Consider the following 11,355-nt stretch of genomic DNA (forward strand, 5'->3'; position numbering starts at 1 on the left):
AATGCCGTGTACTATCATTTCGAGAATGCATCAAAGGCATACTAATTGTACACCATCAGCAGGAAAGTAGCGAGCCAGGGCAACAATCGAGAAAAGCTGCGGAAATTTCGCTGTCGGACAATATCAATATGCTACATGTGTGATGAGAATGAGCACATTTCAATAGACAGGTTCTGATAATTTATAGATCATATAACTTTCAGAAAGCACAGCTTGGAGGGTATATTTACCAGTAGTCGGAAGATGCTTGAGCACCGTGGTCCGTGACATTCCTTTCCTTTGAGAGGTTTGTCCGATGAAGGACCACCGCCAAGTTTACATCATGTTAGTGAAACGGAAAGCTTAGGCAATGCATATTTGACGGTGATTGTAATACAATCAAATCGCGAAGGTTGATCTCACTTGGTCAGATGAGATTGTGAGTGCACTGATGAACGCGAATAACTTACGGTGAATAAGCAGTGAACATGCTTGATAGAATCAACACCGAATGTAAGTTCTTGGGATCGCGCAGGCAGAGCATTCCTTTTCATGGACAGACTATCACACGCATTGTCACGCAATGACTGGGCCTACTAAAGATAGACCTCCGAGGATCTATACACCGCAAAAATGTTGTCAGCAGGTTTCGAACCAACTCCAAGAGGAACAGATTTTGAGTCTGATGATGTAACCACTTAGCTAAGACCAGTTAGATGGACCTCTTAGGGAACCATCGACGAGTCAGTGTCAAAGTGTGTTCCAGTAGAAAAAGACCTGTCATTCGGCAGGTTTTGAACCTGCGCAGTCGAAGACAAACAGATTTTGATTCTGTTGCGGTAATCACTTAGCTAAGATCAGTTAGGATGAACATCTGACGAAACCATGAATGAGTGAATGTCGAAGTGTGTTCCGATAGGGAAAAAAAACCTTATCATTGGCAGGTTAGACAGGTTTTGATTCTGTTATGGGAAAACCATCCATGAGTGAACCTCGAAGGCATGTTCCGTTAGAAAAAAACCCTGTCGCCTCCGAGGAAACCGCGAATCTTCAAGGCCTGTTCCCATAGAAAAAAACCTGTCGATCGGCAAGTTTCGAACCTGCACAGTCCAAGAGAAGCAGATTTGATTCTGCTGCGGTAACCACTGGACTAAGACCAGTTAGATGAACCTCCGACAAATCCATGAATGAGTGAATGGCATTGCAGGTGTGTTCTGAGAGAGAAAAAATTGTTGTCAGCAGGTTTCAAACCTGCGCAGTCCAAGAGAAACAGATTTCAATTCTGTTGTGGTAATCCCTTTCGCCAATATGCTTCACAAGTTCCAACAACCGGCCATGAGTGAATGAAGATTGCCGGTGCCAGTTGGCTGTGACTACTCCAGATAGACATTAGAATGTCGGATCCATCCATGAGTGAATGTTGAAGGCATGGTAAAAGGTTGAGCGGGTTCGAACCTGCAATAGATTTCTGTCCTGTCAACTTGGCCAAGACTGGTTAAGATGGACTGCATCTGTAGTACGAGTCGAAGAACCTCATGCATTGACAGTAGAATCGCATAGGCCCTAGGGTTAATAGTCATTTGCCAACGCAAAATGAAATAAAGACTAGTTCGATGGACACAATGAGTCGATCGGGAGCCTGGCGCCAGCGCCGTTACGTTGCTAATAGCTAAAAAACAAGTAGTGCAGAGCGTGCACGAGCAGACGGTGCTCAGAGGACAAGTGTGCGACGTGCAGAAAGGGAACACGTCAGTTAGACACTTATCACCAGATAGAAAGGGGCCTCAACGATGACGCACAGTCACGACGCTGAAAATTTCGACCAGTGTCGCGAATCAATTCAACTTGGTTAAACAAGAATTAATTCTCACCAGGTCGAAAAATGGGATCGTACAGCCACAATTATGGTACAAGGTGACACTCCAATTGTGAACTTGACGTGCATACAGCCTCAAAATGTGCGTAAAAACAACTCAGTTCCAACCACAAAGGTATAACACCAAAGTATGTATATCGTACATTCTGCCTTCGTATTACCATCGCAAACATGACAAGGCGTAACAGCGGGGCGTGGCGTATCGTATGAAGAGAAATGGGGGGAAAGGGTCAACAAGCTTTTTAAGGCACAGCCGGTATTGCAATATATGCAGAGTCAATAATTGCTGAATGTAATAAAGTCTGAAAATTCTATCCTGAATGGACACGCATCTAGGGCTAGGAAGGGTATTATCCGAGGAGACCCTCGCCATCAGAGTGGGCTGCGGAACTGTAGCCGCTGCCACCGATCTCGTTGTATCGTGCAATGCGGAGACGCTGGCTTGGAGGTATGGTCTTGTCTTCAAGGCCATGTGGGGCTCCGCCGTGAAGAACGCCGACACGCTTCATCGCAAGGAGCTGCACAAGGTATTAGTCAAGATATGGTTGTGCGACAAGTAGAATATGCCTCACGTTATGTGCGGCGTTACTATGGTCATAAACACCTCCAAAGAATGCTGTAGTGGCATCCCGGCCAATGTTCTTCGTCAACAAGTGACGGCCTCCTGGGTGGTCATCAAGGAAGTCTGAAACATCGTGGATGAAGCCAGCAATGCAGATGAGTGGACGGCTCTTGGCTTGTTCAAGGTCTACACGTAATGTATCAGAAAATACATATGCACACGCTGAGAAAATACGTACAGCTCTCCCAGGAAATGACGGGCAAGTCACTGTTATCAGAAGGCCATGACAGGGTTTCCTGGGTCTCGCGAAGACGTTTAAGTTGCATGGTCAGCTGACCCTTGCGGACCTCATTATCAGGGAAGGACTGATAGACCTGCATAAGCCAATCATCCTAGCGTATCTCCAATAGACACACCTTCAGATGGCTTGCGAAGCCAAGCTTCTGGCACGACCAAATGAACCACTTTGTAGGATCATATTGGTACCACTTGATGGCATTGCGGTAGTCCATGGGGAACTGGTGGTGGAAGTTGTGGTACCCTTCACCAATTGTGACGAGGGCAGTAATGAGATGGTCGCGAGGACTATGTTTGTCATCGAATGGTGTTTCACCCAACCAATGAGCGAGCGAATTAACGCAGAATGTGGACTATATGCGCGAGGTCAACTATTTATCGGAGTATAGGGCAGCAACAAACGCACGTGGTGAACAAAGCAAAGACGTAGAAGAGCGGCATATATGTAGCCACCCTGCCAGTCACCCCAGCCAAGTCCAGCCACAACAGTAGGGAAGAGGAAGCCCATAATCACGACAAGGAACAGGTAGTATTTGTGCTGCCACCTTACAACCTCGTTCTTTGTCAAGTCGCTAACATCAGCAACGCCAGGCTTGCGACGGGGCTTGACAACCATCCACCCAATGTGTGACCATAAGAGGCCGCGATGTGCGTTATACGGGTCAAGGTCGGTGTCGGTGTAACGATGGTGAGCACGGTGTCCCCGTGACCACCATTTAATAGAGCCTTCAACTGCACCTGCACCGACGAATGCAAGAACGTACTGAAGGGGCTTCGACGCGTTGTATGAACGATGTGCCCATAGCCGGTGATAACCAGCAGTGATGCCTGAGACTATGATAAGACAGCGTATCTGAAGGTGAATGCCAAAGCTTACCGAGACCAGTCATGTAATAGTATACCACTGACCAAACCGCAGTTTCCCATCGAAGGCGAGTGTAGTACGCGCCGACAAGACCTACGACAGGCGTACCAGCGAGAATTGCAACGTGCAGCCAGTTTAACTCCTTGTACCAGTTGTCCCAAGAGAGTGGAGGAAGAGATTTTTGGTGCTTGAGGGTGTAAGACACGTAGTTATCAGGAATATTAGCGTCGGCAGGGACGTGCTCGGGATCCTCAATGAACTTCTTTGAGGACAGTGAGTTAGCGTCGCCATTAAGCTTCGGAGTTATAGGGGGAGTGAGAGTCTCCATCGACGGAGGCGTCGAGCGAACTGGAGGGACGGTCGACATGAAGGAAGGTGGTCAAGAAGAAAAAGACGGAATGACCAGCGAGCATTTATTTGGCGCAAATTCTTTGGGGTTGGAGATAATTTGATTTCGTAACGCGCAGCGCTAAAATATTAAACCATGATATTGACACGAATAAAAAAATTAATCCAAAATGTATATCATTTTTTTCCCACTTTCTGTCTCTTTTTCTGCAATAATTTTAGTGCGGGACGACAAAACTACACGTGAAGGAATGAAAACCAGGTCGTCAGAGTGATGATGAGCACGCTGGAATTGCCATCACTCAGTACTCAGTGCGCCAACTCGTTGGGGAATATTTGTCATCCCAACTTCGGACCAAAATTAGGTGAAATTGACGTATCCATCAAAGCCAGATTTCACAGCCTATGCTTGGCACTCTCATGAACGGAGTCGACGCAAGGACCTTTCCATCACATGCGACTTATACAAGTTATATCCTTTAAGCTTCAAGCTTTGCTTCCGTGCGCGTGAAGTCACAGTACTGCCCCAAATTTTGGGCCGAGCGCAGTTCGATGGACCATGTGCCACTCAATACACAGCCCACGACTCAATCATTGGTTTATTCCTGGTCATAGCGCTCACATCCTTGGGAATTCGACACCAAACGATTGTGGAGGCTTATGCCCAGCGTGGCGTATACTGCTTCTAGTGGTGTAGCCACGTCAGAATGGTCACGAATCTAGATACCGGTGCAGCGAAAGCTCGAGATACTTCAAGTCACGGTGGCATCCGCCTGTAGGCTTAGACTCCGATGAGTAGTGAGTGACCCAGGGCCTCGGGGTAAGACCGACAGATATTTTTAGCGACACACGAGTAAGCGCTAACTTCATTCGCCACATAGTAGGATCATATATAGGGGTTGATAATCTTTCTCCAGCCTATCATGATAGCACACGTCACGTTGGTGCTAATTTACACGGCGTCAAAACAAGTCTATCATACGGCATATCCAGCTACCTACCTATTATCACCCTCGTCGCTTGCTGCACGGAACCGACTCTCCTAACACTTATTTCTGTAACAGAGTGGTCGACCAATGCCAGCTAATTTGAAGGGGCTCAGGGCCAGCCAGTCGTATATACCGGAATATTAGAAACGACTAATGACCGGCCATCCCGTTCATTCTGTCCATACCGTCTGACCCTAATTTGGCTGTCCGGAACGTCTCGGATTTCTTCCAAAATCCCGGTCTTATGTTTCAGGAATTGGGCCAACTTTGGACGTCAATGAGGCGTGTGTACCATTAATGTACCAGGACTCAGCCTGAGCCGATGCATGACGTTGATTCAACTTGTTTAAACGAATTGAATTAATTTTGCGCTCAGGTTTCGCGGTGATTAGGCAAGCGGAGTCCCCAGCTCCATGCCCGGGCGACTCGGACAGGTTTCGTGGCGATCTGAGACAAAGGTGGTACATGACACGGCAGCATAAGGCAAAGTAGATGTGAGACTCAATATGTGTGCTTTGGATGAGCAGTGAAACTAGAAGTAGACTTAAAAAGACATGAGTGTCTTCGTCAACTAGAACTCGACAACTTGGGACGCCACCGGCAGTACAGCCTCAAATGATGTCCTCGAAACCTATTGCTAACGAGGTAAACGTGGACATGATCTCTAGCGTTAGGTCAGGAATACCTGTGAGATGATCAGCAGCACATTTCAGCGTGATCATGATTGTCGGACGGAGAGAACGTACGAAACCCTACTCCACCCCCCGTTGGAGAGGCTCCACCACCTACTCTGACTGCTACTAACGAAGACCTCATCAGTGAATTCTGTCACGTGGAATCAGTGTCTACTTATGTCCTTCCACGTACTAGTACATCACGATCCAATGTGACATGACATCTAGCCATCTATACTTTTGAAGCTCATGATCAGACATGTCTCAATAGTTTATATGCATCCATACCATCATCCATGTGACTCACTATTAACGCCGATGCAATACAAGAGAGGAAGAGGACGATTGCATGTGTTTATATATACATATACACTTTTATATGACGATGCATATGGTAGATCTGCATCGACAAGAATGGAAGCATAATTAAGCTGAAAACAGGCCAAGGAACAAAATGAAGGGCTCAACATATCAAGGGTTCCAACAGGCTATCTTCTTCCATTCGAAAGCTGCGGAAACAGTTGTCTTGAAACCCAGCTAGACAGTCTCCTGTACTAGGTGGCGATACATGACCTGCGCTATGATCCCCTAGTGGCGATAGACACAGCCCAGGCTACGGCGCAGCAGGACACCATTTGACCAAGTTGGTCATTTCATTATCGAATACATACTAATCGATGACATGGACAGGTGGCCGCAGCAATGTCATTTGAGATCAAGAGGGTCCTGGGGAGTAAGGGTGTAGTTTAGGGACCACGACAAGTGGCGGACGTTCTGTCACGATCAGTGTCAACAGAATTCCAGTACCGCCAGAAAGTGATCGAAATGGAGGGAAACACGAGGGAGCCTATATCACACAAGAATCAAGAATCAATAGGTGGCGAATGAAAGGCGACAGCACAAGAATGATACTGTTTATGTACTGCATGACAAGTTTAAGAAAGAGCCAGCAAAGCCGCAGTCTAAGCTTAGCCCGGAGGTGCCGGCAGCCGAGGCAGCTTGATGGTGCTAAATTTTGATGTTCGGAAGTGGTGGTAGGTGACAGGGTCTGCTGACAAACATCTACATATTGATAAGCACGGTGCACGGAGCGAAACGTTTGATCCCGTGGGAGCAATGCGGGTCGACGCCACGTGACATATAGGCAGATGAACCCGTTCTGTACGTCATTGGACTGGAATGAAAGAGGCAGAAGGGATTAGAAGCTTCAGAATACGTCTTTGTTGTTGAGACGCGGTTCCTGACGTCGACAAAACATGTTTGCATGGCGACGATCGTGTTGCTGCCAACTTGAAGCTTTGAAGCTTAGCGAGTTGCCATCCGTCCGTTGTTTACGAGGAGGCGAAAAAGAAGAAGGTCGATTCTATTCCTCTGAATCTGCCAGCCAAGGAACCAAAAACGAATTTATGTGGGCAACGGTCGCTGTCCTAGGGCCAAATATGTGTTCGGCGGCCTAGTAGTAGACAAGCGCATTCCAATACTTCCATGCCGCTCATTAAACCAAACTAGACTAGTGCGGCAGATGAAGGAGAGCGGCTGCCGCTAAGCTAGTGACATTAATGAAAGAATTTGAACGGGTGTACGGAGGACTGTAGCCGTTGAAGTGGAGTATTTTTCTAACGACCGCCGGCGGGCACGGCATCTGACGTAGTTCGCACAACGCTGTGCGCATGAGAGGAATAGTGAGATAGCCGCCCGACAACAAGGTTCACTAACGCCGCTTCTGTTGTACTTGAAGTGTTCGAGTCTGTGGGACATTTTGTGGCTCCAAATGGCATACAGGTGTGGTGGTTGATCGATTAGGCAAAAAAGTAGGACGAGGGGGTGTTCTCGGGTGCATATTACTCCTGTGATTGGCATGCGATATCCGTCATCATGGATCAGGAAGTCTGTCTTTTGAGATTGATATTGCCATTGAGTCTGGGACTGGGACAAGGAACCAGGACTCGGAGGTCTAGACTCTTGGAAGAGCGGCGGTAGGGAGTTATTTCTTGACAAGTTTCCTGAGACGTTGCTTGTACACGGCGGGGCCTAAAGAAGTGATTTATACACCCCGTTGATGGCAGAAGAGGCCAAGGTCAAAAAATAGGATGTACTAAAGTCATAGCTTATCGGAACCGACTCCGGTCTTGGATACAGGTTTTCCAATGGTGGCTGCGGTGGAGATCCTGACACCATTATTGATTTACGAGGTGCCAGGGGTTACTGCGCCCCCAGATATGCTATCGGCGGAGAGGGATATTTCGGCAGATACCACGGCGCAAGGGGTGCAAAAGTCAATTGTGCATGAAACTTGGACCTTGCTTGGCATAACGGAGGCAGATCTAAACAGAATCGCGGAATTGAAAAAGCCAAGGAGCATTTTATGCCGCTGTTCCTCAAATGAGGAGATACTATTTTGCCTGATCCTGATTGAGATGCAGTGCAGAATCAGAAGAGTTCGAATTTCTGGCCGCTATGCATCACCTTGAATGGCAACGGAACCATTTCATGCTAAACCTAGTAGGCGTCAAGGCCTCGGCAGACCCACCTCACACGGCCGTCAACGGGTGAGTAATAATAGCTCACGAGAGGAAGGTAACGAATTAGTTATAGGCGCTGAAGATGGAAACGGAAATGCGTGGAGACTGAGGCACATGCACATCTGTAAACCCTGTCGAAACGAAGCTTAGAAGCTGGTCTTTGATAGCACGGATAGTCAAATTTTGACAGGAGGATGGGATCAAGTCACAAGTCCATGGCTCCGGAACATGGGGGGTACCGCCGATCCCTAATACCGTAGGTCTGTACCTTTTAGTGTGACTACTTTCATCAAATATCACGTCAGACCCCCCCATTATTCACTACTACTACGGTTTCTTTCCATCTCAACCGCCACTGCCGCCCTGCAGTCAATTTGTACCATTAACTTTTTATCTAAACACAAGTCTTTTCTTAATTCCCATCTTATCAACGACCTCTTCTCCTTATACACTCATGCCCACACCTAAACGACTCAGAGTCTCCGAGGACGATCCCCTCACCCGAGCAATTGCACCTCCTTCTTATGAATCACCTGCCGAACGGGAGGAACGACTTGCAGCAGAACAAGAAGCAAAGCGCGTTTCTGACGCAATTGATGAGGAGCTCAACAAACAACGTATCTCAGAGAAGAAAGGTCCTAAAGCAATAAAGATACTACTCCTAGGTGCGCTCCTGGCCTTCAACTCGAGATATCCCATTAATTATGCTGTGCAACGAACACTAGGTCAGAGCGAATCAGGTGAGTTCCCATGTAGCTTTCTCTCACCTCCCAGCTCCTCACCCGGAGCTTGCAGGCAAATCGACAACGCTGAAAAGTAAGGTCAAATTCTATTTATGGTCAGACTACAATTTACCTTCTTTTGGGTACATTGCAGACTTCCAACTCATGAACTCTCCTAAAGTGCGCTCTGATTAATCTCCGGGACATCCCTTGCCTGTAATACTAATCACCCTCGTTTGTTTAGGCCTTTCGCTCAGAGCGTGCTTCGTGGAGAGCAGTCATTCAACTCAATGTTGTTCAATCTATTCACGCCATCTTGGACCTAATGTCCAGGGCACATTCCTCAGCACACATCCCTTCAACGCCAATCAATCACATAACGAACCCCTCTTCTACACCCACACCATCCAAGGAATATCCTCCACTCAATTCAGAACATCTGAAGCTCAAGATGCGCTTAGCTCCATTACTACAAGTCGAAGCTGCCTTAATGAAGAAGCTTATCCCCAATGGCCACGCCCAATTCTCCAATCCTGCACAATCTCTTCCTATTCAGCAAGAAATCAGTGTCAACTCTTCCGCAGGCTGGAAGAACACGTTCAATCGACTAATGGGTCGAAATAGCTGTGACAGTGCAGATCTAATCGACTGGGCTGACCCGGACGACCCTGGCGTAGTTCTGAATGCTTGCGCAGAAGACATGAAACGGCTTTGGACTGATCCTATCGTTCGGAAATTGATGGAAGTCGAGAAGATGAGACCGGAAGAGATGGCTGGCTTGTACGTTTTTGAAATAATGATTTCATATCTTGCCCTCATGATGACTTCCAGCTTCCTTGATGCACTTGATCGGGTGACTTCACCGCGGTACATACCCACTGATGGTAAGTTGAAATGATTCTCGATAGCACGTAATTGGTGCTCATTTGAAATTTAGATGATGTTCTGCGCGCGCGGCTAAAGACACTTGGAGTGTCAGAACATCGATTTACTATGAAAACAGGTTTGCCCCATGACAACATTTCTACTGGATTTTGACCGATTATGGACTAGGTCATATGGGATCGCCTATGAGCCATGACTGGCGTGTGTTCGATGTTGGCGGTCAAAGATCACTAGTGAGTACTTGTGATATATCGTGTCAACGAGCTCTCGGCTCAACTGCCATTTTTGTAGAGAGCCGCATGGGTCCCATACTTCGATGACATGAATGCCATCATTTTCCTGGCTCCCATAAGCTGCTTTGACCAGGTTCTTCAAGAAGATCCATCTGTAAATAGATTGGTGCGCCTTATCTCCTACCCCTGTTTTTGTGGCTCATTCTTTGTGGCAGGCCGATTCTTTCCTTCTCTGGAAGTCTATCGTGTCTAATCCCCTGTTGAAGAAAACTGAGCTGATACTGTTTCTAAATAAATGCGATATCCTTCGCGCGAAGCTCGCTTCAGGTATTCGGTTAGCTGATTACATTGTCAGCTATGGGAGCCGACCGAATGACTTTGAAAGTGCTAGTCAATGTAAGTTATGTCCTCTGTTGTCAAGTTGTTTCATGACGCGTTGTCTTGTCAGACCTAAAGAAGAAATTCGCTGGCCTGCTAAAAGAGCATTCTCCTGAGCGACTATACTACTTTCATCTTACATCTGTAACTGTAAGATCTTGAGCCATTATTCATAGGCACTCGTGGTAACTGAACTTATCTTACAGGACACAAAATCAACAACATATATCCTCGAGAACGGTGTGTACATGTCTTTGCTTCGGAAACTGCAGCTGACTCGATTTATATTGCCAGTGCAAGATGTTCTCGTCCGCGACAACCTGAGGAGAAGCGCACTTGTAACCTAATATCCGATACCCCTCTGTTCGTGCATCCCACCTGAGATACCTGCATGAAACTCCCACGACCTCCTGCAGCCCCACCTACTTATGCCTGTGACTACGTTGTATCATCAGCTGTTGTCATCCTTGGCTTTATTTGTCGCAAATGCACTCATACACCTCAGGGACACTTTAGATCCACCTTCTACCCGCTCCTCTGCGCAGCCTATAGTTCTCTATTTCTTCTGGGGCCACGGTGCAGGGGCATTAGTGCAGGGCGCTGTACACCCACTCTCGCGTCGCTTGTTATACATACATAAAGCTGTCCATAAGCATTTGTTACGGGCGAATTGAACTGATACTACGAATAATCTGAATATAATTGGTACATGGATTTATTGAAATAGGCTCCACGAGAACAGCTCATGATCATGGCAGTATTAAAGATTCCTCGGCGGTGCTGAATCAAACGTTCCGAAACTAGTTGTCTCAGGCTTTCTGCTGATGTTGGACAGCCTAGAATTCAATCAGTATCGAACTGCACACACCACAATCATATGGTTCAGATTGATCGTCGATCGGAACGGCGTGGATTTTCTGATGCACAAGTACAGGAACTTGTTGATTATCTTCAGTTCCAGCTGCATGCGGCACGATGGCAGGTCACACGTATTGGCATATAGTGGAAAGGCGTATTACACGGTT

General features: G+C 47.1%; 2 protein-coding genes and 1 pseudogene across 3 annotated transcripts; 1 reads left to right on the forward strand and 2 right to left on the reverse strand.

Annotated features, from left to right (window-relative positions):
• Positions 1–613: 613 nt before the first annotated feature.
• Positions 614–691, reverse strand: DFJ58DRAFT_t129 (annotated as a pseudogene). Its single transcript has one exon. The product of its transcript is annotated as a tRNA-OTHER (tRNA).
• A 1,190-nt stretch (positions 692–1,881) lies between these two features.
• On the reverse strand, positions 1,882–4,007 carry DFJ58DRAFT_809785 (uncharacterized protein). The gene is made up of 6 exons (XM_041391372.1): positions 3,592–4,007; positions 3,121–3,542; positions 2,834–3,067; positions 2,656–2,782; positions 2,428–2,603; positions 1,882–2,373 (listed from the first exon to the last, which is right to left on the reverse strand). The coding sequence occupies exons 1-6, from the start codon at positions 3,944–3,946 to the stop codon at positions 2,206–2,208; spliced, it is 1,482 nt and encodes a 493-aa protein (XP_041239245.1). The 5' UTR covers positions 3,947–4,007; the 3' UTR covers positions 1,882–2,205.
• A 4,205-nt stretch (positions 4,008–8,212) lies between these two features.
• DFJ58DRAFT_809789 (guanine nucleotide binding protein, alpha subunit) lies at positions 8,213–11,054 on the forward strand. The gene is made up of 13 exons (XM_041391373.1): positions 8,213–8,777; positions 8,838–8,852; positions 8,908–8,928; positions 8,989–9,014; positions 9,079–9,614; positions 9,666–9,718; positions 9,772–9,837; positions 9,888–9,952; positions 10,011–10,118; positions 10,168–10,348; positions 10,401–10,480; positions 10,537–10,570; positions 10,625–11,054. The coding sequence occupies exons 1-13, from the start codon at positions 8,567–8,569 to the stop codon at positions 10,675–10,677; spliced, it is 1,449 nt and encodes a 482-aa protein (XP_041239246.1). The 5' UTR covers positions 8,213–8,566; the 3' UTR covers positions 10,678–11,054.
• The last annotated feature ends 301 nt before the right edge of the window (positions 11,055–11,355 follow it).

Source organism: Suillus subalutaceus (assembly GCF_016647625.1).
Source record: "Suillus subalutaceus strain FC151 chromosome Unknown DFJ58scaffold_131, whole genome shotgun sequence".
Taxonomy (NCBI): Eukaryota; Fungi; Basidiomycota; class Agaricomycetes; order Boletales; family Suillaceae; genus Suillus; species Suillus subalutaceus.

What these genes read in the sequence shown, in the direction of transcription:
- DFJ58DRAFT_809785 (XM_041391372.1), bottom strand. Translation starts at nt 3,946, where the DNA reads ATGTCGACCGTCCCTCCAGTTCGCTCGACGCCTCCGTCGATGGAGACT. An exon ending in CTATTACATGACTGGTCTCG is followed by an intron (nt 3,543 to 3,591) that starts GTAAGCTTTGGC and finishes TCATAGTCTCAG; the next exon opens with GCATCACTGCTGGTTATCAC. An exon ending in ATAGTAACGCCGCACATAAC is followed by an intron (nt 2,374 to 2,427) that starts GTGAGGCATATT and finishes TACCTTGTGCAG; the next exon opens with CTCCTTGCGATGAAGCGTGT.
- DFJ58DRAFT_809789 (XM_041391373.1), top strand. Translation starts at nt 8,567, where the DNA reads ATGCCCACACCTAAACGACTCAGAGTCTCCGAGGACGATCCCCTCACC. An exon ending in ATCCATCTGTAAATAGATTG is followed by an intron (nt 10,119 to 10,167) that starts GTGCGCCTTATC and finishes TCTTTGTGGCAG; the next exon opens with GCCGATTCTTTCCTTCTCTG. An exon ending in CTTTGAAAGTGCTAGTCAAT is followed by an intron (nt 10,349 to 10,400) that starts GTAAGTTATGTC and finishes TTGTCTTGTCAG; the next exon opens with ACCTAAAGAAGAAATTCGCT.